Source organism: Simochromis diagramma, unplaced genomic scaffold, assembly GCF_900408965.1.
Source record: "Simochromis diagramma unplaced genomic scaffold, fSimDia1.1 OVJJ01000669.1, whole genome shotgun sequence".
Taxonomy (NCBI): domain Eukaryota; kingdom Metazoa; phylum Chordata; class Actinopteri; order Cichliformes; family Cichlidae; genus Simochromis; species Simochromis diagramma.
Window position 1 is genome coordinate 1,090,020 of NW_024387458.1, and position 16,209 is coordinate 1,106,228.

A 16,209-nucleotide genomic window follows, 5' to 3' on the forward strand; every position below is an offset into this window, starting at 1 on the left:
TAAAATTAGCAATCACCATCTGCATTTATAGCTTACCCCCCTCCCCCCCAAACACACACACACACACACACACACACACACACACACACACACACACACACACACACACACACACAAAGAAACACACCCAATTTAGTGAATAATTTCACAGCAGGTTTGCTCATTATAACAAGACCAGAGTGGATATCACTGATTAGACATGCAGCACACACACACACATGCACAGAGTTCAGTGTGTTTGACTTTATTAATAATTAAGGAGGTGCAGTTTGGGGAGAAAAAAGCTGATTTATGACAAACCTTTCACCTCTCACCCTCACAGTTTTAAGAAGCTACTCTCCTCTTCATGCTCGTCCTCCTCATTGGTCTCTCTCACTGTGGCCCCTCCTCCTCTTGTTCTGTTCTACTGTCATTGTTCATCAGCTGTTTCCTCTGTGTTGTCAGGGGAAATGTTTGTGTGTGTGTGTAATGGTTGTCATTAGTTAACAAAGCACTGTGATCGCAGCTCCTGGCCTCTCCTCTTGCTTCGATTGTACCTTCCAGGTGGAGGTGGTCTCATTCACACCTTGAAGATGTCCGTCTTCATGGGTGTCACATGTCACAGACTGTTGTCCCTTCAGTTTCTGTGTGAATGAAAACCCTGACCAAGGAGATGACTTGGAAACCTCCAAGTCACATACTGGACCACCTTAACTGGCTCTTTTCGATGTGGTGTAGCGACTTCCTGCGCGCTCCTCCTGAATGACTGGACTCCTTACTCGATCTCTAAGGCTTAGCCCAGACGCCATTATTCATTTCTGCTGCTCATTCTTTTGGTCACTCCCTGAGCTCGTGGTCATTGCTGAGAATCAACTGTTAAATTTAGCAGCTTTGCCTTCACGCTCCCCTGTCTTCTCATCACAGTACGGCATCCGCAGCACTGCCGGCACTTCACCAATCCACCTGTCAATCTTTCATCTCTGAGGGTGAAGAGCCCAATACACTTGAAGCACGCACTAAACCGTCATCATTTGATGCCAACAGGAGACGCCCACCACTTCACCTAGAAATTCTGCATATACAATTTATGAACATAATCTGTGACAAAGTCCAGCCCTCACAGAGTAATGCCAGTAATAACTGACCTACTGGCAATCCAAGCCAAGCTCTCACCATCGTGGTGGTGTGGGGTTGAATGGCCCATGACAGGGGAGAGATACCCCACACTCTCTGAGAATCCCCCGCAGGACACTGTGAGCCACAGAGTCCATATGTCAACAAGCAGGAACCGCCACTCGAGTCTGCCTGTGCAGATCCACCCTTCTCGACTTAAAGCATTTTGCAGAGTTGTACCAGCCAGGACAGACCCACTAATCCAGAGCCTTGAGAAACTTTATCCTCCCCAACTTAGATTTTTTAAACTACCTCACAAATCTCTCAGTCAGAACATGCTATATCATGTTTAGGTGGAAGCTAGCAAGCTAACTTCCTGCTAACTTCTAACTCAGTTAAACTTCATAAATTCTGTTTTCATGGATGCCTGGATGTTAAACTTAATTGTTACACCTGGTAAAGCAGCAACGCTGATCATTTTATTAAAGATGAAAGAATTTAGACAGTTTTTAACTCGCAGTGATGCTGCAGTGTTTGTGTGACTTTGGGACCTGAAGCTGACGGAGTTTAGGACCCAGATTACTCTGTGAGACTTCTGACTACTGTAGCCGTAATGCTCCGGCAATCCATCAGCGGTGCGGCTTCGTAGCTACCAAAGTTGTACTAAAACATGATTTGACAGATTTTTGAGCGCCGTCTAGCACATAAAACCGTTTCAAGGTCAGTAAGCACAACCAGAACTCATGCATAAGGCGCACTGATGATTTCTGAGAAAATTAAAGGATTTTAAGTGCGCCCTATAAAGCGGAAAATAAGTTAAGCTTGACTCACGTCTTCTTTCATCATGACAGCTCCCTTCACCTCTGATGTCCTCCGCCTGCCACCAGCTACAGCCACAAATCCTTGCACCCATTCAAAGTCAAATTAATCTGTCCTGCTTTCAGTCAACTTTCAGATGCCACACCGGGTCAAAGTCCTGTGAGCGAGATAGCTCTGTTTGAGTGGGAACCCTGGACTTGTTCTGGTCTGCACTTGGTCATTCTGACACATTTATCCCAAATTTAACTTTAATTGAAAACTGGGAGAGCGTGGATGGAGGATAATAAAGGAGGTTGGAAAATAAAGAAATAAATGGGATTAGAAGAGGAGGAAGAGGAGGAGAAGAAAGAATGAAGAGAGGAAGTCAGAAAATTAGCCCTAGACACTTCAAACAGAACCAAGCTACCTACTGCTGAGTGTGTGAACATCAATGTGGTTTTAGACAAAGCTGCTTCACACGCACACACACAAACACACACACACACACACACACACACACACACACACACACACACAGAGTTAATCTCCATTCAGATGCAGATGAATCGTCCTTTTATGCACTGACTGAAAACGGGCGAGCAAACCAGCAAAAATGGGGAGATGATGAAAGATGGGTTTTTTTCTTTTTCCCATGATGCACTTCAGTCAACTCAGGGAAAATTTTGCTGGTCACAGTAACAACATACCTGTCAGTCACCTGTTATCAGTGTGTGGGTGCTCATGCAAAGCTGCGGTTTCTCTGAAAGCCTGCTGTGTTTTTAATACGGCAGGTTTTTAAAGAGCATCGCTCACTTTCCTGAACATCACCAAACTCTGTGACTCTGTTTTAATCAATCTAAAATTTAACCGCCCTCAGAAATTAGTGACTGCGGCAAAAACAACCCTACAAACATTCAGAGGCTGACTTGTCATGGCTGCGCAGCCGGTGTGTTTGATGAAGGGACTCAAGACACAAGAGAAAACTAAGCTTGACAAAAAGCAAGACGTTTATTTGGCTGAAAAACATGAAGACAAAAACAAAGTGAGGCGAACAGGGGGCGAGAACTAAAACTGAAACCTAAACTAGGAGTGACTATGATAATTAGAACATGACAGTTAACGGGAACATGTGAAACGTGGACATGAAGAAAACTAAACCTGACATGAGCATGAACCTGAGGAGGAAGAGAAGAAGGAATGAAGAGAGGAAGTCAGAAAATTGGTTGAGAACCCCCCCCCCAAGTTTCTGTGACCTGACTTGACATAAACAGACAACCCGAGGACTTAAATACACAAGAGGGTAGTGGAAACACCCGGGGAGACACAGCTGACACAAATGAACATGACGCCACAGAGAAAGTAAAACGAAACACATTGAACATGGAAACACTAGACTCTTCAAAACAAAGCAGGAAACACGGAGAGACGTGACAACACCAGCTTGACAATATGGAACACACAGACATACGCACAACTGAAAATAAAACACTGAGGACAAGAAAAGACTTGTTATTAAGGAGTTACAGAAGAAACAAAAGCTAGAATGAAACACAACTAAATCCTAACTAATAATAGCAGCGCACTATTTCCAATATAACAGAAGAAATCAAACTGTCTGAAACGTGATAAGTATCAATTCAGTCAGTAACATGGAGAACAGAAAATGTCGAGAGCCTGGAGATGTAGTTAGTTTGCCTCAACAGAAATGATTTGGTAAAGGACTGCAGCTAGCCACATGAGCCACATAGGCTGTGTGCACAATGCAGCAGTAACAGCTTTAGTTGATAATCAGCCAGAAACACGCATGCAGCGGCCTTTCTTTTTCAGGACAGGGGTACTAAAGGGTTAAAGTGTTTCAGCCATAAATGCAGATGCTGCAGATCCACACACACACACACTCTGCCTGCACTGCGTGTTGCATTTAAATGTGACACTGATTTAATTTGTCAGCAGAGAAGAAGAGCAGCAGAAAGGAGGAGAAGATGATGTATCATTCATTGCTGAAGGAAGAACGAACACAAAGATGTTCTGCTTTTTTTTCCTGTCCTCTCTGAAAGATGCCCTCTGCTGGTTAGAGCTCATAACAACACTGACCTCGTCAGCTGATCTTTAAGCCAACACCAACTGAACCCAGATGTTCTGTTGTTCAACATACAAACTAAACACCTCCTGACCAGTCAGCTCGGTGTGCAGATTGAGATTGTCTTGTTAGAGACCGCAGTGACAGTCAGTTTTTGGGCGTCGGGCCAAATTAGGCCCACCTCGGGGGGAGGAATGTCTCACAAGCTGTTTTCTAACTCAGTGATCAGATCAATGAAAGTTTCCAGCTGTTTAAACTATTTGTGGTCTGAGGGTAGCCCTACTGCAAGCTAGAAAGAATAAAAGAAGCTGGAACACAAGCCTTTACCTGTTTGTTTGTTTTTACTTGATAAATATAGTTGATATAAAGCATCAAAGTTGTTATATTTGGTAAAACCAGATTAATAAAACATTTCCTGAATATGGTGAACGGGTTTTTAGTCCACACCTCTGAACTGCCAGTACACTGTCTATGGATCACCATGTTGCCTTTTCCTTGTTTTGTTTTATAATGTTAAAAAATACATTAAAAATATTGTAAATGTACAAGCATTACAGAGAGCCTCATGGCTTCCCAGCATGTACTGGGGCAGGGAACCGATCACTTTCACTTTACTGTTACTGGTCTAGCTTCCCCTGGTATTCACACGTTTGTAATAACATGCCTGATGTGACTGCAGGTGATGCATAAGCTTGTGATTACCGTCACTGTTTTGTTCCTTTGTTTTCTGTGGTGAGGGAGCTTAGTCTCAAATTGTAGCTCTTAATTTATCTGCCATTATCTGTCATCTGTATATATATATAAAAACAACAACACCCAGCACGCCCCTGCGGGCGGTTTATCCTTCAAGCTCGGGTCCTCTACCAGAGGCCTGGGAGCTTGAGGGTCCTGCGCAGTATCTTAGCTGTTCCCAGGACTGCGCTCTTCTGGACAGAGATCTCCGATGTTATTCCCGGGATCTGCTGGAGCCACTCGCCTAGCTTGGGAGTCACCGCACCTAGTGCTCCGATTACCACGAGGACCACCGTCACCTTCACCCTCCACATCCTCTCGAGCTCTTCTCTGAGCCCTTGGTATTTCTCCAGCTTCTCGTGTTCCTTCTTCCTGATATTGCTGTCATTCGGAACCGCTACATCGATCACTACGGCCGTCTTCTTCTGTTTGTCTACCACCACTATGTCCGGTTGGTTAGCCACCACCATTTTGTCCGTCTGTATCTGGAAGTCCCACAGGATCTTAGCTCGGTCATTCTCCACCACCCTTGGGGGCATCTCCCATTTTGACCTCGGGACTTCCAGGTTGTACTCGGCACAGATGTTCCTGTACACTATGCCGGCCACTTGGTTATGGCGTTCCATGTATGCCTTGCCTGCTAGCATCTTGCACCCTGCTGTTATGTGCTGGATTGTCTCTGGGGCATCTTTACACAGCCTGCACCTGGGGTCTTGCCTGGTGTGATCGACCCCAGCCTCTATGGATCTTGTACTCAGAGCTTGTTCTTGTGCTGCCATGATTAGTGCCTCTGTGCTGTCTTTCAGTCCAGCTTTGTCCAGCCACTGGTAGGATTTCTGGATATCAGCCACCTCCTCTATCTGCCGGTGGTACATACCGTGCAGGGGCCTGTCCGTCCATGATGGTTCCTCGTCTCCCTCCTCTTTCTTGGGTTTCTGCTGCCTGAGGTATTCACTGAGCACTCGGTCAGTTGGGGCCATCTTCCCAATGTATTCTTGGATGTTCGTTGTCTCATCCTGGACTGTGGTGCTGACACTCACCAGTCCCCGGCCCCCTTCCTTCCGCTTAGCGTACAGCCTCAGGGTGCTGGACTTGGGGTGAAACCCTCCATGCATGGTAAGGAGCTTTCTTGTCTTTATGTCAGTGGCTTCTATCTCCTCCTTTGGCCAGCCTATTACCCCAGCAGGGTACCTGATCACGGGCAGGGCGTACGTGTTGATGGCCCGGATCTTGTTCTTACCATTCAGCTGACTCCTCAGGACTTGCCTGACCCTCTGCAGGTACTTGGTGGTTGCAGCCTTTCTAGCGGCCTCTTCATTGTTCCCATTCGCCTGCGGGATCCCCAGGTACTTGTAACTGTCCTCTATGTCTGCAATGTTGCCTTCTGGTAGTTCAATCCCCTCAGTTCTGACTACCTTCCCTCTCTTTGTTACCATCCGACTACACTTCTCCAGTCCGAACGACATTCCAATGTCATTGCTGTATAGCCTGGTAGTGTGGATCAGTGAATCGATGTCTCGTTCACTCTTGGCATACAGCTTGATGTCATCCATGTACAGGAGGTGGCTGACAACTGCTCCGTTCCGTAGTCAGTATCCGTAGCCAGTCTTGTTAATGATCTCACTGAGGGGGTTCAGGCCTATGCAGAACAGCAGTGGGGACAGAGCATCTCCTTGGTAGATCCCGCATTTGATGGTGACTTGTGCTATGGGCTTGGAGTTGGCCTCTGGTTAGACTACACGCCTTTGGAATCCAGTTCGATTCCTGCCTGGGGCGTCTGTATCCAGTAAGGGTCCTAAGGCTAGAACCCCTATGCTAAGCAAGCCTACCGCAGACATGAGCGAGACAGATAAATATGAAGGCATGCCGGCTCGGATGTCGCCCGGATCAACAAGGTCTGCGTCAGGTGTTGAGGAACCAGGGCACCCTGACGAAAAGTGGGCTACTGGAACAAGAAGGCATCAGTGGGCAAGAGATGAAAACAGGGCGTTGTTGGAATGCTACTACGCAAGTAACCCCGGCGGAAGGGGCTACATGAATAGGATGAGGGACCTATGGATTCTTCGATACCCAACATCCACAATGACGGCGAAACAACTAGTAGCTCAGTGTTCCAACATTCGAAAGAAGGGACTGCTCTCACAGCTAGAGATTGACGAGGTACAACACAAATGCTACGGCAAGGAGGAGTCAGGACGCCAGGTCAGGGGGGAGATATCATCACCCCCACCCGAGATTGGGTACATAGCCCCAAGTGCGATAGGAGAAGGATCGTTGAGTGCGAGAGGAACTGACCTGAAAATAGGATCATGGCCAAGCTTGAAACCTGGATCCCCCGTAGCCGGTTACCAAGATTACTTGAAGTACCCTCAGAAGGTCTGCTAGATGATGTTAATGCAGCACTACGGACAATACCTACAACCACGATTACCGACACTAACAAGCTGATATACAATACGGCAACAGTGATCAGTGAGATGCTTGGCTACAAGTTGAACAGCCACAAGGGGCAGTACCCTCCATGGAGAACGAGGCTAGAGGGCAAGATCAAAGTAGCACGGAGGGAGGTTAGCCAACTAACAGAGTTGCAGAAAGGTGCGACAAAGAAGGTGCATAAGAAATACAGCAAGCTGTCCATACCTGAGGCCTTGGAAACTGCCAAGCAAAGACTCACAGCCTTGGCCAGCCGCTTGAGGAGGTACACCAGAGAGATAGAAGGCAGGAGAATAAACCAGCTGTTCTCCACAGAACCAGCAAAGGTGTACTCTCAGTGGCAAGGAAACAATAATAATAAGAGAACAGCACCACCAAGGCTGGAGACGGAGCAATACTGGAAGAGCATATGGGAGAAGGACGCAACCCATAACGGCAATGCTCAGTGGCTAGTGGATCTAAGGGCAGACCACAGCAACCTCCCTGAACAGGGTCCAGTAACCATCACAGTGGCAGATATCCAAGAAAGGGTCTCCAGTATGAAGAGTTGGACAGCACCAGGGCCCAACATGGTTCACGCCTACTGGCTAAAGAAGCTGACTGCACTCCACAAGCGTCTGGCAGCACAAATGAACCAGCTGCTAGTTAACGAGAGACACCCGGAATGGCTAACCGAAGGTCGGACGGTCCTGATCCCCAAGGACCCCAAGAAGGGACCGGTCCCCTCCAACTACCGACCAATAACCTGCCTCAGTACTACATGGAAGCTCCGGTCAGGCATCATATCGGCTAAGATGAACAGGCACATGGGTCAATACATGAGTGGGACACAGAAAGGAATTGGCAAGAATACCAGAGGCGCAAAACACCAGCTACTGGTAGACAGAACAGTCAGCCGAGACTGCAAGACCAGACTGACCAACCTGTGCACTGCCTGGATTGATTACAAGAAGGCCTATGACTCAATGCCCCACAGCTGGATACTGGAATGCCTAGAATTGTACAAGATCAATGGGACCCTAAGAGCCTTCATCAGGAACTCAATGGGGATGTGGCGTACAACACTAGAGGCCAACTCCAAGCCCATATGTATATATATATATATATATATATAAATACAGTGTTGGGGAGTAACGGAATACATGTACCGCCGTTACGTATTTAAAATACAAAATATGAGTAACTGTATTCCGTTACAGTTACCGTTTAAAAAGGTGGTATTCAGAATACAGTTACTTTGTTGAAATAAATGGGTTACACTGCGGTACTTTCCTGTTTCATTTTGTCGCGGGTCAGGACTGTTTGGGTTTTGTTTGACAGCTACGTTCTTTTGTTCCAGGTGGCAGCGTTATGGTTGCCATGGTTACAGGGCGATGCTCTCTCTCTCTCTGCGACTGTGTGTTTCCTGGGTGAGAGAGCGCCTTTTCGTTGTTGTTGTTGTTGTGCTAAGCTAACAGGCAGAATGCTACAAGAATGCTGCTCTAAAAAATGTAGCATCATGGGCAGTGTAGTCCGTGTTGCAGGGAGAATGGACTGCCATACACGTTATGGGTCTGTGAGCGCGAGGAGGGAGAAAAAGGGGAGTGGAAAGGTACGAGTTGCCATCGAGGAAAAACGGGAGCTGGAAGCATCTAAATATAATAATAACCACTTCAGCCAAGAAGAATGCCTGACGAGCCCAGTTGTAAGTAAGCTATTAAGACTCGACTGTACACCGTGTTCGTGTTTTCCTCCGAAAACAATAAGTTCCGTTGGAGCAGCCTTTCAACGCCTCTCTCTGTCAAGAAAAGTTGACCCACACAACAAAGTAAAGCTATTTTTCGGCTACGAGCCGACAGGGACCCCGCCGTATTAGTCAGAGGTCCCTTTACTACAGTTCGGAGTCGCGGACCTTCAGTAATAGTAATAAATCACACAGCAATAGTACATTCACGTTGTTGTAAAAAGCATGATAATATATTAAGTAATCCAAAGTATTCAGAATACGTTACTGTCATTGAGTAACGTAACGGAATACGTTACAGAATACATTTTGGGGCATGTAATCTGTATTCTGTAATGGAATACATTTTAAAAGTAACCTTCCCAACACTGTATAAAAAAAAACACCCAGCACGCCCCTGTGGGCGGTTTATCCTTCAAGCTCGGGTCCTCTACCAGAGGCCTGGGAGCTTGAGGGTCCTGCGCAGTATCTTAGCTGTTCCCAGGACTGCGCTCTTCTGGACAGAGATCTCCGATGTTATTCCCGGGATCTGCTGGAGCCACTCGCCTAGCTTGGGAGTCACCGCACCTAGTGCTCCGATTACCACGGGGACCACCGTCACCTTCACCCTCCACATCCTCTCGAGCTCTTCTCTGAGCCCTTGGTATTTCTCCAGCTTCTCGTGTTCCTTCTTCCTGATATTGCTGTCATTCGGAACCGCTACATCGATCACTACGGCCGTCTTCTTCTGTTTGTCTACCACCACTATGTCCGGTTGTTTAGCCACCACCATTTTGTCCGTCTGTATCTGGAAGTCCCACAGGATCTTAGCTTGGTCATTCTCCACCACCCTTGGGGGCATCTCCCATTTTGACCTCGGGACTTCCAGGTTATACTCGGCACAGATGTTCCTGTACACTATGCCGGCCACTTGGTTATGGCGTTCCATGTATGCCATATATATATGTATATATATATATGTATATATATATACATATATATATATATATATATGTATATATATATATATATGTATATATATATATATATATATATATATATATGTATGTGTATATATATATATATATATGTATGTGTATATATATACATACATATGTGTGTATGTGTATATATATGTGGAAACTGCCAAGCAAAGACTCACAGCCTTGGCCAGCCGCTTGAGGAGGTACACCAGAGAGATAGAAGGCAGGAGAATAAACCAGCTGTTCTCCACAGAACCAGCAAAGGTGTACTCTCAGTGGCAAGGGAACAATAATAAGAGAACAGCACCACCAAGGCCGGAGACGGAGCAATACTGGAAGAGCATATGGGAGAAGGACGCAACCCATAACGGCAATGCTCAGTGGCTAGTGGATCTGAGGGCAGACCACAGCGACCTCCCTGAACAGGGTCCAGTAACCATCACAGTGGCAGATATCCAAGAAAGGGTCTCCAGTATGAAGAGTTGGACAGCACCAGGGCCCGACATGGTTCACGCCTACTGGCTAAAGAAGCTGACTGCACTCCACAAGCGTCTGGCAGCACAAATGAACCAGCTGCTAGTTAACGAGAGACACCCGGAATGGCTAACCGAAGGTCGGACGGTCCTGATCCCCAAGGACCCCAAGAAGGGACCGGTCCCCTCCAACTACCGACCAATAACCTGCCTCAGTACCACATGGAAGCTCCTGTCAGGCATCACATCGGCTAAGATGAACAGGCACATGGGTCAATACATGAGTGGGACACAGAAAGGAATTGGCAAGAATACCAGAGGCGCAAAACACCAGCTACTGGTAGACAGAACAGTCAGCCGAGACTGCAAGACCAGACTGACCAACCTGTGCACTGCCTGGATTGATTACAAGAAGGCCTATGACTCAATGCCCCACAGCTGGATACTGGAATGCCTAGAATTGTACAAGATCAATGGGACCCTAAGAGCCTTCATCAGGAACTCAATGGGGATGTGGCGTACAACACTAGAGGCCAACTCCAAGCCCATAGCACAAGTCACCATCAAGTGCGGGATCTACCAAGGAGATGCTCTGTCCCCACTGCTGTTCTGCATAGGCCTGAACCCCCTCAGTGAGATCATTAACAAGACTGGCTACGGATACCGACTACGGAACGGAGCAGTTGTCAGCCACCTCCTGTACATGGATGACATCAAGCTGTATGCCAAGAGTGAACGAGACATCGATTCACTGATCCACACTACCAGGCTATACAGCAATGACATCGGAATGTCGTTCGGACTGGAGAAGTGTAGTCGGATGGTAACAAAGAGAGGGAAGGTAGTCAGAACTGAGGGGATTGAACTACCAGAAGGCAACATTGCAGACATAGAGGACAGTTACAAGTACCTGGGGATCCCGCAGGCAAATGGCAACCATGAAGAGGCCGCTAGAAAAGCTGCAACCACCAAGTACCTGCAGAGGGTCAGGCAAGTCCTGAGGAGTCAGCTGAATGGTAAGAACAAGATCCGGGCCATCAACACGTACGCCCTGCCCGTGATCAGGTACCCTGCTGGGGTAATAGGCTGGCCAAAGGAGGAGATAGAAGCCACTGACATAAAGACAAGAAAGCTCCTTACCATGCATGGAGGGTTTCACCCCAAGTCCAGCACCCTGAGGCTGTACGCTAAGCGGAAGGAAGGGGGCCGGGGACTGGTGAGTGTCAGCACCACAGTCCAGGATGAGACAACGAACATCCAAGAATACATTGGGAAGATGGCCCCAACTGACCGAGTGCTCAGTGAATACCTCAGGCAGCAGAAACCCAAGAAAGAGGAGGGAGACGAGGAACCATCATGGAAGGACAGGCCCCTGCACGGTATGTACCACCGGCAGATAGAGGAGGTGGCTGATATCCAGAAATCCTACCAGTGGCTGGACAAAGCTGGACTGAAAGACAGCACAGAGGCACTAATCATGGCAGCACAAGAACAAGCTCTGAGCACAAGATCCATAGAGGCTGGGGTCTATCACACCAGGCAAGACCCCGGGTGCAGGCTGTGTAAAGATGCCCCAGAGACAATCCAGCACATAACAGCAGGGTGCAAGATGCTAGCAGGCAAGGCATACATGGAACGCCATAACCAAGTGGCCGGCATAGTGTACAGGAACATCTGTGCCGAATATAACCTGGAAGTCCCGAGGTCAAAATGGGAGATGCCCCCAAGGGTGGTGGAGAATGACCGAGCTAAGATCCTGTGGGACTTCCAGATACAGACGGACAAAATGGTGGTGGCTAACCAACCGGACATAGTGGTGGTAGACAAACAGAAGAAGACGGCCGTAGTGATCGATGTAGCGGTTCCGAATGACAGCAATATCAGGAAGAAGGAACACGAGAAGCTGGAGAAATACCAAGGGCTCAGAGAAGAGCTCGAGAGGATGTGGAGGGTGAAGGTAACGGTGGTCCCCGTGGTAATCGGAGCACTAGGTGCGGTGACTCCCAAGCTAGGCGAGTGGCTCCAGCAGATCCCGGGAATAACATCGGAGATCTCTGTCCAGAAGAGCGCAGTCCTGGGAACAGCTAAGATACTGCGCAGGACCCTCAAGCTCCCAGGCCTCTGGTAGAGGACCCGAGCTTGAAGGATAAACCGCCCGCAGGGGCGTGCTGGGTGTTTTTTTTTTTTTTTTTTATGTATATATATATATATATATATATATATATATATATATATATATATATATATATATGTATGTGTGTGTGTGTGTGTGTGTGTGTACAAGTAAATAAAAAAAACATCTAACAAGGTTAGCAGCTCAGAGGAAAAACGAATCCAGTGCACCGAAAAAGTGGGTTTAGGTAGTTATATAAGCTCCCTGTCCTGTGAATGCCTCGGGAGAGATGACAGATAATCAAATGATGTAAAGATTTCAGTCACCTCACATTCTCCTCAGCTGAAACCTCAGTTAAACCAGCCTGGAGCCAGTTTAAACCACCTTCACAAGCATCGCTGTGAATTCATAAAACAGCAGAACTGTCATCTACATCCTTAATAAGGATATCAACCATCTATTCTCTTCAGTTTATCCTTTTCAGGGCGTGGAGGGGCTGGATCTATCCCAGCTGTCTTAGAGCGAGGGGCAGGGCACACCCTGGACAGGTTGCCAGTCTGTCGCAGGGCTAACACATAGACACAGACAACCATTTGCACCTATGGGCAATTTAGAGTTTCCAATTAACCTATCCTCCCACCCAGAGTACCCGGAGAGAACCCACACAAACATGGGGAGAACATGCAAACTCAACCCAGAAAGACCCCATACTGATGGTGGACTGACTCAGGACCTTCTTTCTGTGAGGCAACAGTGCTATCCACTGTGCCACAGTGCTGAATATCAAGGACTCACCGAAACGATCTGTGTTGTGTTGTAGATGTAATGTACTGTGAATGGACCGGCCTTCACAAGCAGAGACACAAGGAGGCGTGGCATCTCATTCTACCCAATCAGCATCGAAGAGTGACATGGCTCCGGCCAATGATAAGCTGTGAAAGTAGACCAACACCACCCATGCAGGTGAGTATTCATCACATCAATGTTACAAAGTGATCAACACAATGAACACTTTTTGATGCAGATGTGCTTGTAGCTAGCTAGATAAACCCTGAACTGAATTATAAACTTAAATTACAACCCCCAAGTTACCTCTCAGCCTGATGGCTGGTGTTAGAGTAAGAGGAGCCAGATAAGAGCAAGATGTCCTGGTTAGAGATGTCTTGAATGTGTTGAACGGGAGTCAGGGTGACCTTATACGAGATGAGCAGCAGTTTCACCTACCTGGAGTTTGGAGGAATTGCTGTTCCTGGTGCTGAGTGGCTGATGTGAGACAGGTGAACAGGTGTTGCGGTCAGAACCCATCTCTCTCACGGTCTTTCAGCAGTGTGTTTCTGGACCTGTTCGTCCCTCTCAGCTCTGCACTGAAAAGTGTCCTGTGTTACCTCTCCAGGTGAGTCTCCAGCTGATCTGTCCATCAGTTTGTCTTTCTGTCCATTCAAGCTGTGCTAATCACATCTCTTCTCTTTCAGGTGATCAAAGAAGTTCAGCCTTTTTTTTCTTCACAATTTTCTTCCAGATTCACTTTGCTGACAAACTACAGACACAGTAAGACAGCGTGTCTCTCAGTATGTCTCTGTTCATCTGTTGTTTGTGTAAATGTGTGTGTCAGCCATAAACAGAAGCACACTGTGTGTATGAAATGCCTTTGAGCCATGAGAGCAGATTGAAACACTGAAATCTTTGTTTACGCGGACGAAATCAACCATGTGGCAAATGAATATTTCACTGTTGATTATGATGTGCTGTATACAGTAAATGATGGCCATAAATATCTCGCGTCCATCATACACGATAATTCGCTCCTGTTTTTGTTTGTGTTTTTGGCACAGATACATAGATATTTGAAGGCCAGGTTGAGAGCTTCAGCCAGATGTTGAGGTTGATGATCCAAAGCTCTTAGACGGCACTAGCTACCCTGTCTTACATTTGAGTCCTGGGACTGACAAGGCTATCTGCTGCCTGCTTCAGTGAGAGAGGGATGGTGCATGTTGTAATGGAAATTAGGCATTTGTTGGAAACTTAAAGAGAAAATGCCACAGATACTCAGCGAGAAATTAATACTTTGTAAAACTGCCATTCATACCACACTGATATGCAGTTCAGGTACCTCAGCTGGAAGGGTTATACATCTTTTATTTTTATTTTTCTTTGGCCGCCTTGTCCCGTTTGGTTCTTTTGCCATCAGAATTATTGTCTGAAGGCAAAGAGAGAAGCCCAGTGGAATTACTTTACCAGGTGGACCTTCCCTGCCTTGCCGTATTGGTCCATTTGATTGACCTTTGTTGTTATTATTTATTTATTTTATTTTATTTTCAGTTGTTACAGACGGGACAGACATCACCGGGGGGAGGGAGGGAAACAACAGAGGAATAGTGATGAAGGGCAAAGAAAGGGGGGGGGGCAAAAAATGTATATCACCTGGATCACCTGTTGAGAGAAAAATAAAGAAAACAAGCAAACAAAAACTAATAAAAAGCAATATAATAAACACAACACCATCGTGGTACTCTATGTGTATATAGCAGTAAATATTAAATATTGAATATTATTGTGCAGCATGTTAGATCAACAGCGCACAGTGTGCTTTGAGGTAGGAGGCAAAAAGGGTGTAGTTTTGAGGCATTGAAGATGATAACAGTGGGTGGATCATATTCTTAAACTTAGTTACAGCGCTTTCAGAAAGACATCTACTGTGATAAAGTCTACTCTCCACCACTGTGTAATCAATTATTGTAAATGTAAATGTTATGTTGGTCCCAACTTTTCTATAAGGCAGAGTAAATCAATCAATCAATCAATCAATTTGATCATTTATTAAGTCATGTACTAACAGAGACTTGGAGGAGAGAGACCTAATATTTAACAATCCACATTTCACTGTTTTACTCTTTGGTTCAGATGTGGATACTGTATTGTTCTTTCTTTGTGTTTATGTTTAAGTTGTTTGTTGCTGGTTTTTAGTTTGTTTTTTGTCTGTTTGGGAGCTGACACAGTCTCTATGGAGATGGGGTTTTTTTGGGGGGGGGGGAGTAGCAGGAGAGAAGCTGCAGAGAGGCGTGTAAGACTGCAACTCTGCTTCCTGGTCCCAACGCTGGATAGTCATATTTTGGGGGGTTTAATAAATTTGACATATTTCTAGAAATGAGAGCTGCTCCATCCAAAGTGGGATGGATGCCGTCTCTCCTAACAAGACCAGGTTTCCTCCAGAAGGTTTGCCAATTATCTATGAAGCCCACATCGTTTTTTGGACACCACTCAGACAGACAGCAATTTAAGGAGAACATGCGGCTAAACATGTCACTGCTGGTCTGATTGGGGAGGGGACCAGAGAAAACTACAGAGTCCCACATTGTTTTGGCAAAGTTACACACCGATTCAATATTGATTTTACTGAATTTACGTTTACCCTTAGCCAGCAGTTTTAAATTTCCTTCAATGTCGCCTGCTCTGGCCCCTGGAAGACAATTGACTCGGGGAACAGCTAGCAGGGCCTATGCTATCTTTGGCTGCACCAGCTACAGGGGCTTGGCTAGCTACGGGTGAATGAAGGGTGCGAAGCAGAGTCTCCAATTCAGTAATCCTGGCCTCCAGAGCTGCAAATATGCTACATTTGTTACAAGTATCATTACTGCTAAAGGAGGCCGAGGAGTAACTAAACATCTGACACAATGAGCAAGAAAGTGCAGGAGGGACAGGTGAAGTAGCCATGGTGCTAGCGAGTTGGCTACGAGCTATGCTAAGCTAGCGAAACAGTAAAAAAACAGTGAGTGAATACTTTGGCTATAAATTAGGTAGTGAGT

The 16,209-nt window shown here is 46.4% G+C and overlaps 1 protein-coding gene across 3 annotated transcripts in view; it reads left to right on the forward strand.

Moving 5' to 3' along the window:
* The window catches only part of LOC120722896, an 87,615-nt gene that overhangs the window by 45,771 nt on the left and 25,635 nt on the right, over positions 1–16,209 (forward strand). For 2 of the 3 annotated variants that reach the window (XM_040014075.1, XM_040014076.1), the window contains exons 6-8: positions 13,227–13,369; positions 13,731–13,799; positions 13,879–13,954. In XM_040014075.1, coding sequence (XP_039870009.1) covers positions 13,227–13,369; positions 13,731–13,799; positions 13,879–13,954 — 288 coding nt within the window. The remainder of the gene's footprint in view (positions 1–13,226; positions 13,370–13,730; positions 13,800–13,878; positions 13,955–16,209) is intronic. The other variant, XM_040014077.1, reaches the window with a different exon arrangement.